This window comes from Periplaneta americana, chromosome 17 (genome assembly GCF_040183065.1).
Source record: "Periplaneta americana isolate PAMFEO1 chromosome 17, P.americana_PAMFEO1_priV1, whole genome shotgun sequence".
Classification (NCBI taxonomy): Eukaryota; Metazoa; Arthropoda; class Insecta; order Blattodea; family Blattidae; genus Periplaneta; species Periplaneta americana.
This window is the reverse complement of record NC_091133.1, coordinates 6,524,206-6,539,289: the sequence shown is the minus strand read 5'-3', so window position 1 is coordinate 6,539,289 and position 15,084 is coordinate 6,524,206. Positions and strand designations below refer to the sequence as shown.

The 15,084-nt window shown below is 36.2% G+C and overlaps 1 protein-coding gene across 9 annotated transcripts in view; it reads right to left on the bottom strand.

Moving 5' to 3' along the window:
- LOC138693125 (zinc finger protein 235-like) overlaps positions 1-14,807 on the bottom strand; it is a 60,127-nt gene extending 45,320 nt beyond the window's left edge. For 2 of the 9 annotated variants that reach the window (XM_069816775.1, XM_069816777.1), the window contains exon 1: positions 9,114-9,180. Coding sequence is in view for 6 of the 9 variants with exons in the window: in XM_069816780.1 (XP_069672881.1) it covers positions 11,118-11,298 (181 nt within the window). In the remaining 3 variants the exon portion in view is untranslated. Of the gene's footprint in view, positions 1-8,402; positions 8,457-9,113; positions 9,181-11,117; positions 11,425-11,827; positions 12,175-12,255; positions 12,464-12,579; positions 12,862-14,567; positions 14,702-14,752 lie in introns of those variants that run through there. The other 7 variants (XM_069816780.1, XM_069816778.1, XM_069816774.1 and 4 more) reach the window with 7 other exon arrangements.
- Positions 14,808-15,084: the final 277 nt, after the last annotated feature.

Sequence of the window (15,084 nt, the reverse complement as noted above, 5' to 3'; positions counted from 1 at the left end):
TCCAAAATGTCAGCTGTAGTCCAAATTGAAGATTCGAATTTTGTAAAAATATACAATAAAAATCTTCAGTTTTGCTAATAATTTGTAAATATGCAAAAATATCAAATGTAGTCCAAATTGAGGAGTTAAATTTTGAAAAATATGCAACACTAATCTTCAATTTTGCTAATAATTTGGAAATACACAAAAATGTCAACTGTAGTCTAAATTGAAGAATTATATTTTGTAAAAATATATAATAAAAATGTTCAATTTTGCTAATAATTTGTCCACGTCTGTATATGCCAGGCATAACATAAGCTTACACTAACCAAACCTAATCTGTCACAGATTCGTATATGCAAGATGTGTAAAAGGAGAGAACTACCTCAACGCTAGTTTAAGCATTGAGTGATAAATTTTTGCTAGCCTTCTTCCAAAAAATATATAGTTCCTGTGGACCACTTCCACTTCCTCTTGTTTCTTCGGCAATCTAGACAAGCAACCACTGCCGACAGATCTTATATCTGATAGAAAAACAGATGGAGTAAAGTATGGCAATCGATTACAGACTATAACCCAGCCTATATTATAAACTTTAAGAGTAGAAAGAATGTAGTCGATAGTAATAAAATCAAGTGGTGGAAGATAACCACATCGCCGTCACTTCGTAGCAAAGCCACACAACCTCTTCTCTGAAGACTGAGTTGTACTCAGAAAAGATAGCATTTTATTCAACCTTTTAAGTTAAATGTATTTCTAGTCTAGTGGAAATTTAGGACAGCGTTACCACGCAATGGCCGTGAAGTGGTGATCATTTATCGAAATAAAATTACAGTCTTACTAATAAACAGTGTATAGTTTTTATACGAGACTTATGCAGAGTTGAGACAGAAAACGTTACTAATAAACCGTGAATAAGCTGTGGACGTATAAACAGGCTCTAACTATACAATGGTAATTGCTTTGCAGTAGTTATATACTGGAAACCCCTTGTTTAAGCGTTTTATATAGAGAAAAAATGGCCGCCCCTGTAACAGCTGTTCATATCGACTGTCATTTTATGATGATGGTTACCGTGTAACCACAGAAGAACAAACCAAAGATCATAGAATTATTAGAATAATATTGCTGTAGCTTGTACTCTTTGACCAAAATGTAGTGTGGTAATCGATTAGAGCCAGTTGTACTATCGATATTTAACACGCCACACTAGAGCGCTCTACCGGATGCAATAGAGAACCTCAGATATTCTATTACCTTTCGTAACGAAGTAATGACGAAACTATGACGTAGCTGTGTAACAGTTGTACTGTTGTACACGACGTATGTAGTGATTATTAGTAAGGAATTTACACACGACTTATAAACGAGCTACTCATTGTATAAGTATAAGACAGTTAAACGTCTGTATATAGGGATTTTATTAGTAAGACCGTTAGAGTATAAAAAATAATAATTATATAATAACAAGATAACTATAAAGAGGAAAATTTTAACTCGTAAAGATGTATGTACAATTTGTAACTGCAACAAAATAGTGTGGGATTTGATCGAATGAAGCTGCCGAAAAGCCACACTTCGTGCATTGTAATATAATGTAGGTGCAAAGTATTTATATAAGTTGTAATGTAATTAATTAAGGTGACTTCTAATTACTTAAATTTATAATGGAAGGTGTAATGTAAATAGGTTTATTTGTAAGTTAAGTTTATTTTCGCTTAGGTATGCTTTATGGATATTTCACGACAAACAAATCAGTCGCTGAACCTAACTTCTTCAGATTTTTATGGAACATTCAGGAATCATTCCTCCAAAAGAGCTAGATTAAAATATATTTTTAGAAAAATTGTCTCATGTTAGCTTTTGATGTAATTCATTTTTAAAATCTCCAAAAAAAAATACCAAAGAGTTGTTTTACAACTCATTTCAAAGCAAAATCCACGAGCTTCAATTTGCTATCTGACTTGACTATCTTTGGTAAAATAAAAAGAAAATGAATGAGATGAAAATCTTTCTTCAAAAAATTTCTGAAATAATGTTTTTTTTTTAACAAAAATATATTTTCTCAGTATTGTTACAAACTACAAAACCTGAAACTTTTAGAATAGGATCTCAATGGGTTCAGGAGTAGTGATAAAATAGTCAGTGCTTGAGCTGGAATGAGAAAAGAATCGGGATAGTTTCCCTTTTAATTCATAGACATGATGTAAGTTATGAAAATATACCATGTGATGTACAGTCTGGTATAGGTCTGAGGATAATAACCCATGTAAAATGGTCACCTTCATTGATCCGCTTTATCCTACAAGAAAAGTGGGAACACCAACAATAACATGGTTAGATGACGTAGAAAAAGATCTTAAGTCTCTCCAAGTAATCCGTTGGAAAAGGGAAGCACAGGACAGAGCTAAATGGAGGAGAATCATTGGGATGGTCTTGGCCTAAGAAGGCTGGTGAACCTTGAAAGAAGAGGAAGATGTAGGCCTACAGTCTATTTTTCATCCAGACCTACAAACACAGTACAGTAGTTTGAATGCTATCATGCTGCATCCCCTTCACCACAAGCTCAGGCTGAAGGCAATTAGTCTCAATAGGTGAAAATTGGTCAAGTCTCTCCAGTATACATTATGGTGTTCCAAAAGGCTCAATAATTGGTCCACTGCTATTCTTAGTAGCAATAAATGACCTTCCTAAATTCATTAAAGCTACAACAATTATGTATGCTGATGACACTACATTCTTATGTTCTAGCTCTACTCTGAACGAATTACATGCTCTAACCAATGATATTCCATCACAGGTGGCTTTATGGTTTGAATCTAATGGTTTTTTGCTTAATCACGAAAAGACTATCAACACAACTTTTACCCTAAATCATGTAATAAAAAAGGACAACATACTAAACTATACCAAATTTCTACGACTTTCTATAGACTCCAGTTTAACATGGGAAAAACATATCGAAAATATATGCACAAAGATATTAAGACATATATTTATTAAAGAAATTGGTGACTTGCATTTCTCAAAATTATTTAAGATGTGCCTACTTTTCGTTCTTTCAGTCGATAATTAGGTATGCCTTAATTTTCTGGGGAAATGGTAGCAAAATTGAGATTGTCTTCATTTTGGAAAAGAAAGCCATTAGAATTCTATGTCAATCAAACTATCTTGAACACTGTTGACCTCTTTTCAAACAATCACAGATATTAACTGTCATAAATTTATATATATATATATATATATATACGACCTAGTCCTTTACACTCGACAAAATATAGACAGTTACTCATTAATAGCCAATATACATGATCATGAAATCAGAAATAGTGAACAAATTAATATCCTATTGTTGTGTATATAAATTCTCGATGCCCGTGCGTCCTACTTTAAACGGTTCAAACCTACCCGCGCAAACTAGAGTCACTGTTTTCTCTCTCTCAGAAAGCAGGTTGGCTCGCTTTTTTTCCTCTTGTGAGGGAGAAAGCAAAGATCGCGCTGCGACGAGTCACGTTGACAATAGAAATACCCCCAGGGACTGTGACGTCAATGGCATCCTCAACCACCATTGTTCCGAGGGGTATAAATATAACGCATCTCCGCGACTTCAGGCACTCGTTCGCCAGATGGCAAAGAGGTAGCTCTAACGCGTCCTCCGTCACTGGCAGCAGTCTTCCAACTAGGCCTACGCTATGGTTGTCTTTTGTTCGGACGTGTCTACACACGCCCACCTCTCCGGGAACAGGGAGCCAAGCTGCGCCCCTGTCTCCTATATTCTTTCTCACATCAGCCGAATCTTCCTTACTCCTTATGTATCCTAAACTTATGTTATTCTCGTCTCGCTACTAGTCTCATCACCACCTCCAACTCACCCACTTCTCTTCCTGACTTCGACTCCCCACTTATCCCGGCTTGTTCGATAAACCACAGTCGTCTCCTGAAAACCCCCCTCTAGTGTCGGTAAGTCGCATAGTACGCTGTGTTGATCCTCCGAACGCTAGAGGCCACCAACCCCCCCCACCCTAGTGTCGGTAAGTCGCATAGTACGCTGTGTTGATCCTCTGAAAGCTAGGGGCCACCATTCCTCCCCCTCTTGGAGTCGGTAAGTCGCATAGTACGCTGTGTTGATCCTCCGAATCCAAAGGGGTGTGTTCTCGAACGTCGATAAGTCGCACAGTATGCTGTGTTTGATCCTTCGACCTAGAGAATCAACCATCATCCCGATTCCATCTCTCTCGTTATCCTGCCCACCCCACAACACACATGAAAGCAAGCCGATTTTCCCCAGGAACTCCCGTTACCCCTGCCTCCCTTTCATTCAAGTCGTACTTTACTATCACCCCTCATAACTCTCCTCGCATCGAAGCCTCAGGACGAATTTCTAAACTATCAATTTCTATCACGACTCTCCCGTTACCCCTACCACAGAACTAGGAGGGAACCACAGTTATACTTTCTTTGTTAGCTATTTCTGTAATAAACAAATGTTACTTTAAAACAGTCTTTCCTTTAAACTTCACCACAGTTCCTTATCACCCCACCCACAAGCGACAGCCATCTTGTCACGTCACTCCCGTTTCCCCTCGCCACCTCGACAACACGTCGGAGAGGAACGATCACGGAGACCGGCGTACGACACCATACTGTAGATTACATAAAACTAGTACAAATTTTTCTGTCATGGGGATGAAATTAAATAATAAGCTTCCCAGTCAATATTATAAGTTACCAACCAATAGTTTCAAAGCTGGATTTTATAATTGGCTTTTAATTAATCCTTTCTACTCTGTAGATGAGTTTGTTAACATAAATTCATACGAAATTGTTTTTTAATAAATAGAGTTATTTACATTTAGTTACAATTATTACATTAAGAGTGGACAATTATTACATTAAGAGTGGAGTGTTTTCATTAATTTTAGAGTTTCAAAATGTTTTGTTTCCATTCTAATTAAACTTTACTGTTTTCAATTATATACGCATTTTCAAATGTATGTTTTTTTTTTTGTGATGAAGCCTATCACTGTATGTATAATGACTTAATAAACTGAACTGAATTCAATTGAATTGAACTGAAAATGTGACTCTCCAACAATGGATGCAGATTCATAACAAGTCTGTACTAAAAACTATTACAAGAATTTTTACAAGACTTGTTTGAGAGTTTTTAAGACATTCACTTATTGCTACCCAACAATTTGCCTATTTGCGACATCTGAAAGAAAATCTATCTCAAAATGAATGTATTGTAGTTGGTGATTTCGCTGAGAATTATTACTTTATACTTCAAGATGCTGCGCAAGGATTTCATTGGGAAAGTGGTCAAGCGACAATGCATGTGATGTTATATACCATGTAGGTGGGAAAATCAAAAAGCTGGTACATTTAAGCTTGGTTGTTATCTCTGATTATATGACTCATGATACTGTTTCCGTTCATTTATTCCACTGCCTCATGAATGACTTCTTAAAACTGAAAATTCCTCGGAAACGTGAAAAGATTCATTACTTTTCAGACGAAGCAGCATCCCCGTACAAAAATAAGTCCTACTTCCTTAATCTTTGTCATCACGAGAAAGAATTCAACATTTAGGCTAAGTGGAATTTCTTTTTTCGCTTTCTCACATGGAAGCAATGCGTGTCATGATGTGGGAGGGATGGTAAAATATTTAGCAGCACTAGCAAGTCTTCCTATGGTCTCTAATGAACAAATTATGACCCCACGTCAACTGCATAATTTGGCAAAAGACAGTATCACGAACGTTAATTTTTTGTATTCCACTAATGTGGACCACGAGACAGAGGAAAAGATCCAGAAGAGTAGGTTTCAATCAGCAAACACAATATTCCACAGTTAAAGTCCTGTAAATGAGACTAGAGTTTTCGTGAAAAACTACTAATTTTCAGGGTAATAAAGAATATAAAACAATGATACCAGTTGATGATGTGGATATCAACACCATTGTCGGTTTTGTTGCATGCCAATGGTGAAATTAATTATGAATAGTTGTGTATTAGGGTAGAAACCATGAAGTAAAAGTAAGTTTCTTGGAACCACATGGACCTTCTCTGTCCTTCAAATATCCCAAATTTCCTGATATATAAGTAGTGCGCAAAATTTAGGCATTAACCACAGTGGATACAACAACAACAACAACAACAACAACAAAGGATTTATTGGCTAACAGAATCTGAAACTCAAAGAGCAAACAATAAATTATTTTTTAAATCAAGACAGAAGAAATGAGAGGTTTGACAATAAAAAGTACATATCGAATTCAAGCTCGTGAAATTCCCTTTAAAATGAGGTGTAAAAGAACTCTATAGGAGTTACAAAATCAGAATTATTCAAGATTGAAAGAGTTACTGGAAAAAAAAGTGTTTCGTAGATCTTAAAAATGAAATACAATAAAACCTAACATGATACAATTTTTCTAAAAATATATTTTAATTTAGAACTTCGGGGAGAATGATTCTTGAAAGTTTCATTACAATCCAAGGTGTTCAGGTTGAAGAATAATTCTTTAATAAGTTTCGTTGATTTGGAATGGAATGATCCTTATAGTAGGCCTAGGTGTTATTTACAATCCAGTCTTTACTTTTACTCCTAGATTTATTGCATTTATTTACAATTAAACTTAATTTTACATTCATTTTATTGCTGTAATTATTGTAATTTTACTGTAAATTATATATCAATGCCACTGGGAGTATACTCACCTGCAGTGCTAATACGTAGATGCAAACTAAGTACAAGAAATTTATTTTTATTTTGAAGAATCTTTATAACATGTAACCCACGATCAATCATCCTCGTAGTTACTGGCCTTACAAATAAAGTTTGGGCGCCCTTGCCCTAAATCAAAGTATGTAGTATTGCACATTTTAGAATTACAATATAATGTTATTTTATCGTCCTAGTTTCAATTGAGATTTTAATAATTTTTGTCGTTTTGGCTGTCTTACAGTCAAGTAAAAAGTAAAATATGCCCCATGTAATTATAAACATAGAACTTCCTTCCAATGCCGATAGCTTATCAGAAGTCCATGATGAACAACATTTGTCAACCATAGACGAGTTCATTGCTCGACTGGCTAGGAACCTGTATGCAGAAGTTCGTGCGAACCCCAATCCGCTCATATCTGGCCTTGGCCGGTATGATCCTAGGTTATGGCGTAGCACCAGACAGGTCCATTAGCTATAATCTTGAGACAGGAGGACAGGGAGGCTGGCGTTACTCCCAGGTTTTGGTAGTGACGTCTCAACTCCATGAGACTCCTTGGATAGTGCAACCGCTTTGACATGACCTTGTCTTAACTTGGGCTAAAACAATCACTCCCTAGCTATATACCCACTTGTTGATCGATGGAACTATCATAGAGCCAATTGGCTAGTATATCCATCGAATTATAGTCATTCTACCTAAGAGCCAACTGGCTAGTCTCTGAAATTGAGACAACTCATCCTGCCTAAGGCTTTTCCATGGTTTTCCTAAGGCGCTAAGAGAAATGTCAGGATGAGCCCTAAAAGAAATGGGCCACGGATCTGCACTCATATCCCCATGACCCCGGTACTTAATTATAAATTTAATTAATAGTTGCATCTATCCCTGCCTATCTCTTCGTAATTGAGTCAACATAAAGCCAAATAGCTGATCTCTACTTTGAAACGATTCAACAAGGCTCAAGTCATAAATCAATCGACCTCCTACCTAAAAGCCAAATTGGCTAGTCTCTTATATTGAGACAACTCATCCTGCCTAAGGTATTTCCGTGGTTTTCCTAAGGCGTTAAGACAAATGTAGGGATGAGCCCGAAGAGAAATGGGCCACGGACCTATATGCCCTTCCCCATAAATTCCCCCTTTTCTAACAAACGACGTAATGCCCTAGTTCAGAATCAATAAAATTGCCTGTTACATGTGCCAGGTCACTCATCTAGTCACAATGAGAAAGGACAGGGAACCTTTCGATTTGCAGATTCAGAATTCACGGCATTTCTTTTGACAGCCTTCACCTGCTTTGTCATCGAACAACAGACGACAGAGTCTTCTCGACTCCTTGCACTGCGAAATGGCAAAGCCTCTTTCAATGTGCAAGATAACACCTGCCATCCTAACAGCAAACAAACGAGTCTTCTCGACTTCTCTTGCACTGGGAAATGACACATTTCCTTTCAATGTGGAGATTTACACCAGCCATTACTTCCTCGTCCCGTGATCACTTTGATCATATTTCCGTCCCCTCGCGTATGTGGTACCTAAGGGGTTACGTCCATTTTCGGTTTTCCCCTTCAAAATTTTCTAGAGCTCCTTCAGTGGAGCAGCGTAACCCGGAGTGAAACAAGTAGCCAATAGGCTTGGAGCTCACATATTTAGGTTCTTACAGCTCCGAACCCCTTGCAAGGACGCGTTTTGCGTACCTTTTAAATTTGTCCTCCCAATTCTCCTCTTTCAATTCAGTCCCTAGTTATCATTTAACCCTGAAGATGAGGAAGATGAACATCCTCGAAACGTCGTTGGATCACCAAGAACATTTTGAGTTAAATATATGTTGTAAAATAATAAAATTCTTATTATCAAATTTTAAATTACTTAATCTACTGATAAAAGCTATCATTTAAATATTTTCTACAAATGCAATTCACGAACATTGTAACAGCATTGAAACAAGAGCACGTCGGAAAACTCAGAGCGAAAACGTATCAGTTGAGTACACATATGATTTAACAGCGTGTTATGGTTAATTACCCATTTGTATTGTATTTAGTTCCAGGAGAAGATGGTGTTTTCAAAATACATGCTATTATCATTTCTACCAATGCTCACTTCTCATGACATATAGCTTCAATTAGGCGAAAAATTTACAGCAGTGTGCAGTAAATACATAATTATGTACTTAAATATAACCAGTTCATGACTATTTGGAAGGCCTAACCTGCACAAATGAACTAAGATCCGAACTTGCGAGTGAGTTATTGTCCACTATGATACCAACCATCCAGTGGCGTGCCGTCAATGGACTAGTAGGACTAGCCTAGTCCTCTAATTATCATCAGCTTATAAAATTTATTATATCTTATGTTTGAATTTTGAAAAGTTTCAAGAAATGAATGTAAAGAATTGAAACCTACCTCTTGAACAATAGATCACTTCTACCAAACGAAACTCCTACCAGATTATCAACCAGTTTAGGGTAGCATCAATGGGGCCGTGAAAGTGGGAGTTATGACGTAGGGATGGGAGGTTATTCGAAAATAACCGGTTATCCATTAATCGGTTATTATCCGGTTATTATTTTCGTAACATTTTAAAGTCAGTAAATTAGTCAGGAAAGCAAAATGGGTGATCACTTGCAATAGAGATCAAACAACAATTTGCAAACAACTGTAAAACAATCAGAAGATAATTAGAAAAAACGTCAAGAGTTGCTGAAGATGATCAGTGACATACGTAAACATAATACAATAATAAATAATAAAAATAATATAATAAGAAGTTATGAACTTTAATTTAGTTAATTACTTCTCTCTTCAGGATAACACAGACGGTTTGCAATTGAACGGGTTACATCAGCTTCTTGTCTATGCGGATGACTTAAATATGTTAGGAGAAAATCCACAAATGATTAGGGAAAACGCGGAAATTCTACTTGAAGCAAGTAAAGAGATAGGGTTGGAAATAAATCCCGAAAAGACTAAGTATATGATTATGTCTCATGATCAGAATATTGTACGAAATGGAACTATAAAAGTTGGAGATTTATACTTCGAAGGGGTGGAAAAATTCAAATATCTTAGAGCAACAGTAACAAATATAAATGACACTCGAGAGGAAATTAAACGGAGAATAAATATGGGAAATGCGTGTTATTATTCGGTTGAGAAACTTTTGCCATCTAGTCTTCTGTCAAAAAATCTGAAAGTTAGAATTTATACAGTTATATTACCGGTTGTTCTGTATGGTTGTGAAACTTGGACCCTCACTTTGAGAGAGGAACAGAGATTGAGGGTGTTTGAGAATAAGGTTCGTAGGAAAATATTTGGGGCTAAAAGGGATGAAGTTACAGGAGAATAGAGGAAGTTACACATTGAAGAAACTGCACGAATTGTATCCTTTACCTGACATAATTAGGAACATTAAATCCAGACGTTTGAGATGGGCAGGGAATGTAGCACGTATGGGTGAATCCAAAAATCCATATAGAGTGTTAGTTGGGAGGCCAGAGGGGAAAAGACCTTTGGGGAGGCCGAGACGTAGATGGGAAGATAATATTAAAATGGATTTGAGGGAGGTGGGATATGATGATAGAGACTGGATTAATCATGCTCAGGATAGGGACCAATGGCGGGCTTATGTAAGGGCGGAAATGAACCTCCGGGTTCCTTAAAAGCCATTAAGTAAGTCAGTAATTACTTCTCTCGCATTTGTGATTATAGGTAGGCCTATAATAAATAAATAAAAAATACACAAATTGCAAAATTTTTACAGTAGTCTAATAATCTTGATTATGATATATTTCGATGGGAATTCTATAAACAAGAAATACTGAAGTCCAAGTTTCTCGCCATAAGAAAGCGTCAATCCCTGAAGTTCACCTGTGAGAATGAGCGCTATTGGGAAACTGGAGACCTAATGAGACATGATGTAAAATATCAGTGACCTAAGCCACTTGAAGTAAAATGACTCGCCTTTGGAATGCTCCAACACCTCCAGATATACAGAGTGCATAATAATTATGGAATATTGCTAATAACTTAGGCTGTGGATTTATATGCACTAAAAATCGTGAAAATATGCATCCAATTATGCTCAAAAAATTAAGAAATTATACATTAAAACTTGAAAATATGCAGTTAAAAGTATTTTATTTTACGACAATAAAGTAATGACTCTATAAGTTTCGTCCATATATTGGAGGATATAAATTTGCATTAACATTCAACTTCATTGCTTATTGGTACTACAACGGATTACAATATATTTCTCCACATTTTCAGATGTAAATCTCTTTCGGTTATAAGCAAGTATGTTCTTATAAACAGAGAATGTTCTTTCAACTTCACATGAATTTAGGGGACAATACTTGAAAGCTGCTGTTTCTTTAGGTGTGCAATTCTGAACAGTCTGGGGCTCACCTTGTAGAATTCCACTAACATTTTTCACTGTTTCCAAACCTGGATTTCGTTCCTCAGTTTTCTTCATCTTCTCTGTTAGAATTCTCCCCAGTGACCCTGGTAATTTGTTGAAAGATGTGACAGTGTTCAACAAACTCACTGCAGTAGTCAGCTGAAGACCACGTTCTTCAAGTTTGGTCATTGTTTAAGGAAGTGTCTTGATGTGTGCACCTATGTACGAAAGTTCACTTTGAATTCCTACATCATCTGCTGCCAATATTGCTGAATTAATACAGGCCACATCTTCTGTATTCAGTAAATGAAGCACCTAAGAACAAACATATAATAGATTAAGTATGAAGAAAATAAGGACCATTGTAGGCCTGCCTCCTAGTATTTCAATATCTTCAAGAAATTTATTATTAAAATTCAATAAAAATAAATTGCTGTTTACCTAGTAAACAAGATAAATGTAGAAACTACATACAGTGTAGTGCATAAAAACCCTTACTGTTTAGTTTATTTACATAACTGACCTATTTAAATTACAGAAATGTATTTACAGTGAAACTTGGATTTATGCATCAATGAAAAACACAAATATTTAAACTTAAATTAGATAACTGGAAGCCCCAAAAATAGGTGGCACGAGACTGTAACAGACCCACAAGGTTCTAATACATGATGGCGAATGATAATGATGATGAAATTAGATAACTCAGAATACCAACATTGTTATTATCTTCAATATGCGTACAGTAGTAGAGGGCAGCATTGTTCCAGGTTCCCCATCTAGTTAATACAGGCTCTGATGGAAAGGGAATTTCTGGTAGTTCTTTTTTGAATACTGCAGTCCTTGCCGGAACCTTTACAAACACCTTTTTAACCGAAGAAATCAAATTGTTAGCCTTAGGATGCTGTGAACGAATCTCTTCAGCAGCACAATGTATGCCGTCGACAATGCAAGTAATGTGGATCATTTTGGGGTAGAAAACTTGAAGTGTCCCAGCTGCTTTCAGCATATATGCTGCACTGTCAGTTAAGAATGCTTCATGTTCTTTGGTTCGCCAGAGTAAACCTAAAAACAAATTAAAATTTAGACTCAAGTCATTCTCTGATATCTCTATTTTTTCAGTCATTTTCAGGATAATATACTTACGCAATGCATCTCTAACTGTCCTTGTAATGGTAGCATGATTGGTTGTTTCTAAGACAGTGCACATAATCAGATGAGGAGATTCTGCGTCTATGGAGTCCACTTTCCCCACAACTACATTAACTATATATCTCCCACAGGAGTCTGTAGTTTCATCTACGGAAACCCAAATAAGTGAATCTCCTATGTCATTTCTAATTTCTTGGACGATCTAAAATATAATTTATTTTTTATAGTTATGAAAACAACTATTTTTAAGTACACATCAATTACACAAATGTTTTAAGCAATTAACTTTAATAAACATTATTAAATAACTGAACTTACTTTTTCATACAGTGGATCCACGCAATTCTTTCTCAATGTGGACTCGCCAAGAATTTGCCTTTTAGTGTATTTCTGCAAAAATCCGCGAAGTAATGGATTGTCCAGTTTCCTCCAAGGTATATTAGCTGCTACTAGGGCTTCACTAAATGTATAAATGTATCATTTTCATTTTGTTTTGGATTCAAATTAAGCAAAGGCTGATAATCATTTTTCGTTGCATTTTTTATGTGAGACGCAGTCTGCAAATGCTGATCCACTTGGAACTTTTTTTGTGCAGTTCTCCTATTAATTAAAACATTATTAAACTTTAAAATACGTAACTGTATGTATTGTAATATGATGTGTCTTTGTAAATAAGGTATTTGTGTTAAAAGTGTTTGTGGGTAAATATTTTTAGAAAGTCTAAAAGCTTACTTTCTTCGAACAAACTTGAAAAAACATATATTTTCCGTCTGATAATAAAGTCTTATCTCCATCATTTCAGTTTTTCAGAAGAGTACTACCGGTACTTGAACTTTTGTCTTTAGGCATAACGAATATTACAACAAACCACCATGAAACACACGAACCAAATAAATGCATGGAACGTTGGCAGTCAGTTTGACTTTTGCTGTTAAAATGTAAACCAAATCATTGTATTATTAAAAGGGAAGACTGTCAGCCTCCGATAGTTTTAAAGAGGCGGGGGAAAAAAAAAAAAAAACGAATGCGCGACATGCTGCTTAACGATGTGGTCTGTGCTAATGAAGCAGAATTGTCGAGTGAGATGGGGAAAGAGAATACTGTTTTCTCGCAGTTTATATTTTTACAGAATAACATATTTATTTCTGTATTAAGTTAAGTTAGTATAAATATGCAAATATATGCTCTGAAAGTATAAACATGCCATAGCATTACAGATATGCTCAAATATGCACAATAAAATTCTGTATACTAATTCCAAACAACGAGAAAGATGTTCGCGTAGGCTTCCGCGGCTGGTGTACATGGTGTGTGGATAAGCTTCAGGGCTTCTACCGCGTTGTCTTGGTGTTATTGGCTGACGTTTCGACCGCTGTGTTGTGGTCATCTTCAGAGCAGTTGTTGGATAAGGAAATAGTCTGCCAGCTCGTATATATATAGTAGTCTCGATGGGGGAAGTATTTGCTGTGATAGGTCGTAGGTTCTCCTTCTGGCATCTGATTGGTCCTACGTTGTCCAATGCGGTTGAGGTCTGTATGAAGGGGAGTATTCATATTGAAAGGACCAAGCAGATGCCAGAAGGAGAAACTACAACCTATACTTAGGAACATGAAACCAGGTCTCCACATGTACGCGGCGCCCCCCCCCCTTCATCCGGACATCGGGCACGGTATCAAGGTCACTCTTTCGGACCTTATGAGGGCCAGTATTTAATATGAATACTCCCCTTCATAGAGACCTCAACCGGATTGCACAACGTAGGACCAATCAGATGCCAGAAGGAGAACCTACGACCTATCACAGCAAGTACTCCCCCCCCCATCGAGACTACTATATATATATATATATATATATATATATATATATATACGAGCTGGCAGACTATTTCTTTATCCAACAACTGCTCTGAAGATGACCACAACACAGCGGTCAAAACGTCAGCCAATAACACCAAGACAACGCGGTAGAAGCCCTGAAGCTTATCCACACACAACGAGAAAGATGTTTATGTTTTGTCTGCATTCCGTCAGGTTTAAGGAAAAGGGCATGCAAATATGCAAAATCCGCAGCCTTAAAATTTTAGTTCTACAAAAAAAAAAATAAATAAATAAGTTTTATACGAAAGCTGTTGGAAATAAACAATACAATATGATAGCAGTGTTCCAGGAAAGTTAGTTATTCAGGTAAACAGAGTGTGACAGTAAATTCCATTTTTTAAATGGTAGGCCTAACCTACATTAAAATTTACATATTCCGAATCTCCATTAAATTGTACATATTAATATACAGATATTAAACCCATTAACCCGTTTCGTGGACTTCAAACATTAGTCAAATAACGATGTATAAATCATGTTGAGTAGGCCATAAAACTAAACAAAACACTATGACTAACCAAACTTGACAACAGATCCTCAAAATGAGAACCATTCACAGCCAAACAATTTCCCAGTCTATCATGGAAACAGTCACTTGTCTTTCTCACACTTACATGACTGATCTGTTCCAGCTCATATTTATAGAAGACCGTTTTCGTGATGGACTTGGACATTGTTTCGCTGTGAATGATTCTCATTTTGAGCACTTACGGTAAAATTTGTTTACTTTAATGATCTACTCAACATGATTTTACATATTCATATGTCTGAAGTTTTGAAGTCTACGAAAAAGAAGTTTAATAAGTATTTAAAAGACATAAGACGGATAAATGGGTAAAATGTCTACACATTCATACATAAAATTTAATGGAGATTCGGAATATGTAAATTTTAGTATAGGATGCCACTTAATAAAATTAAGTTTACTGACACACTTATATACCTG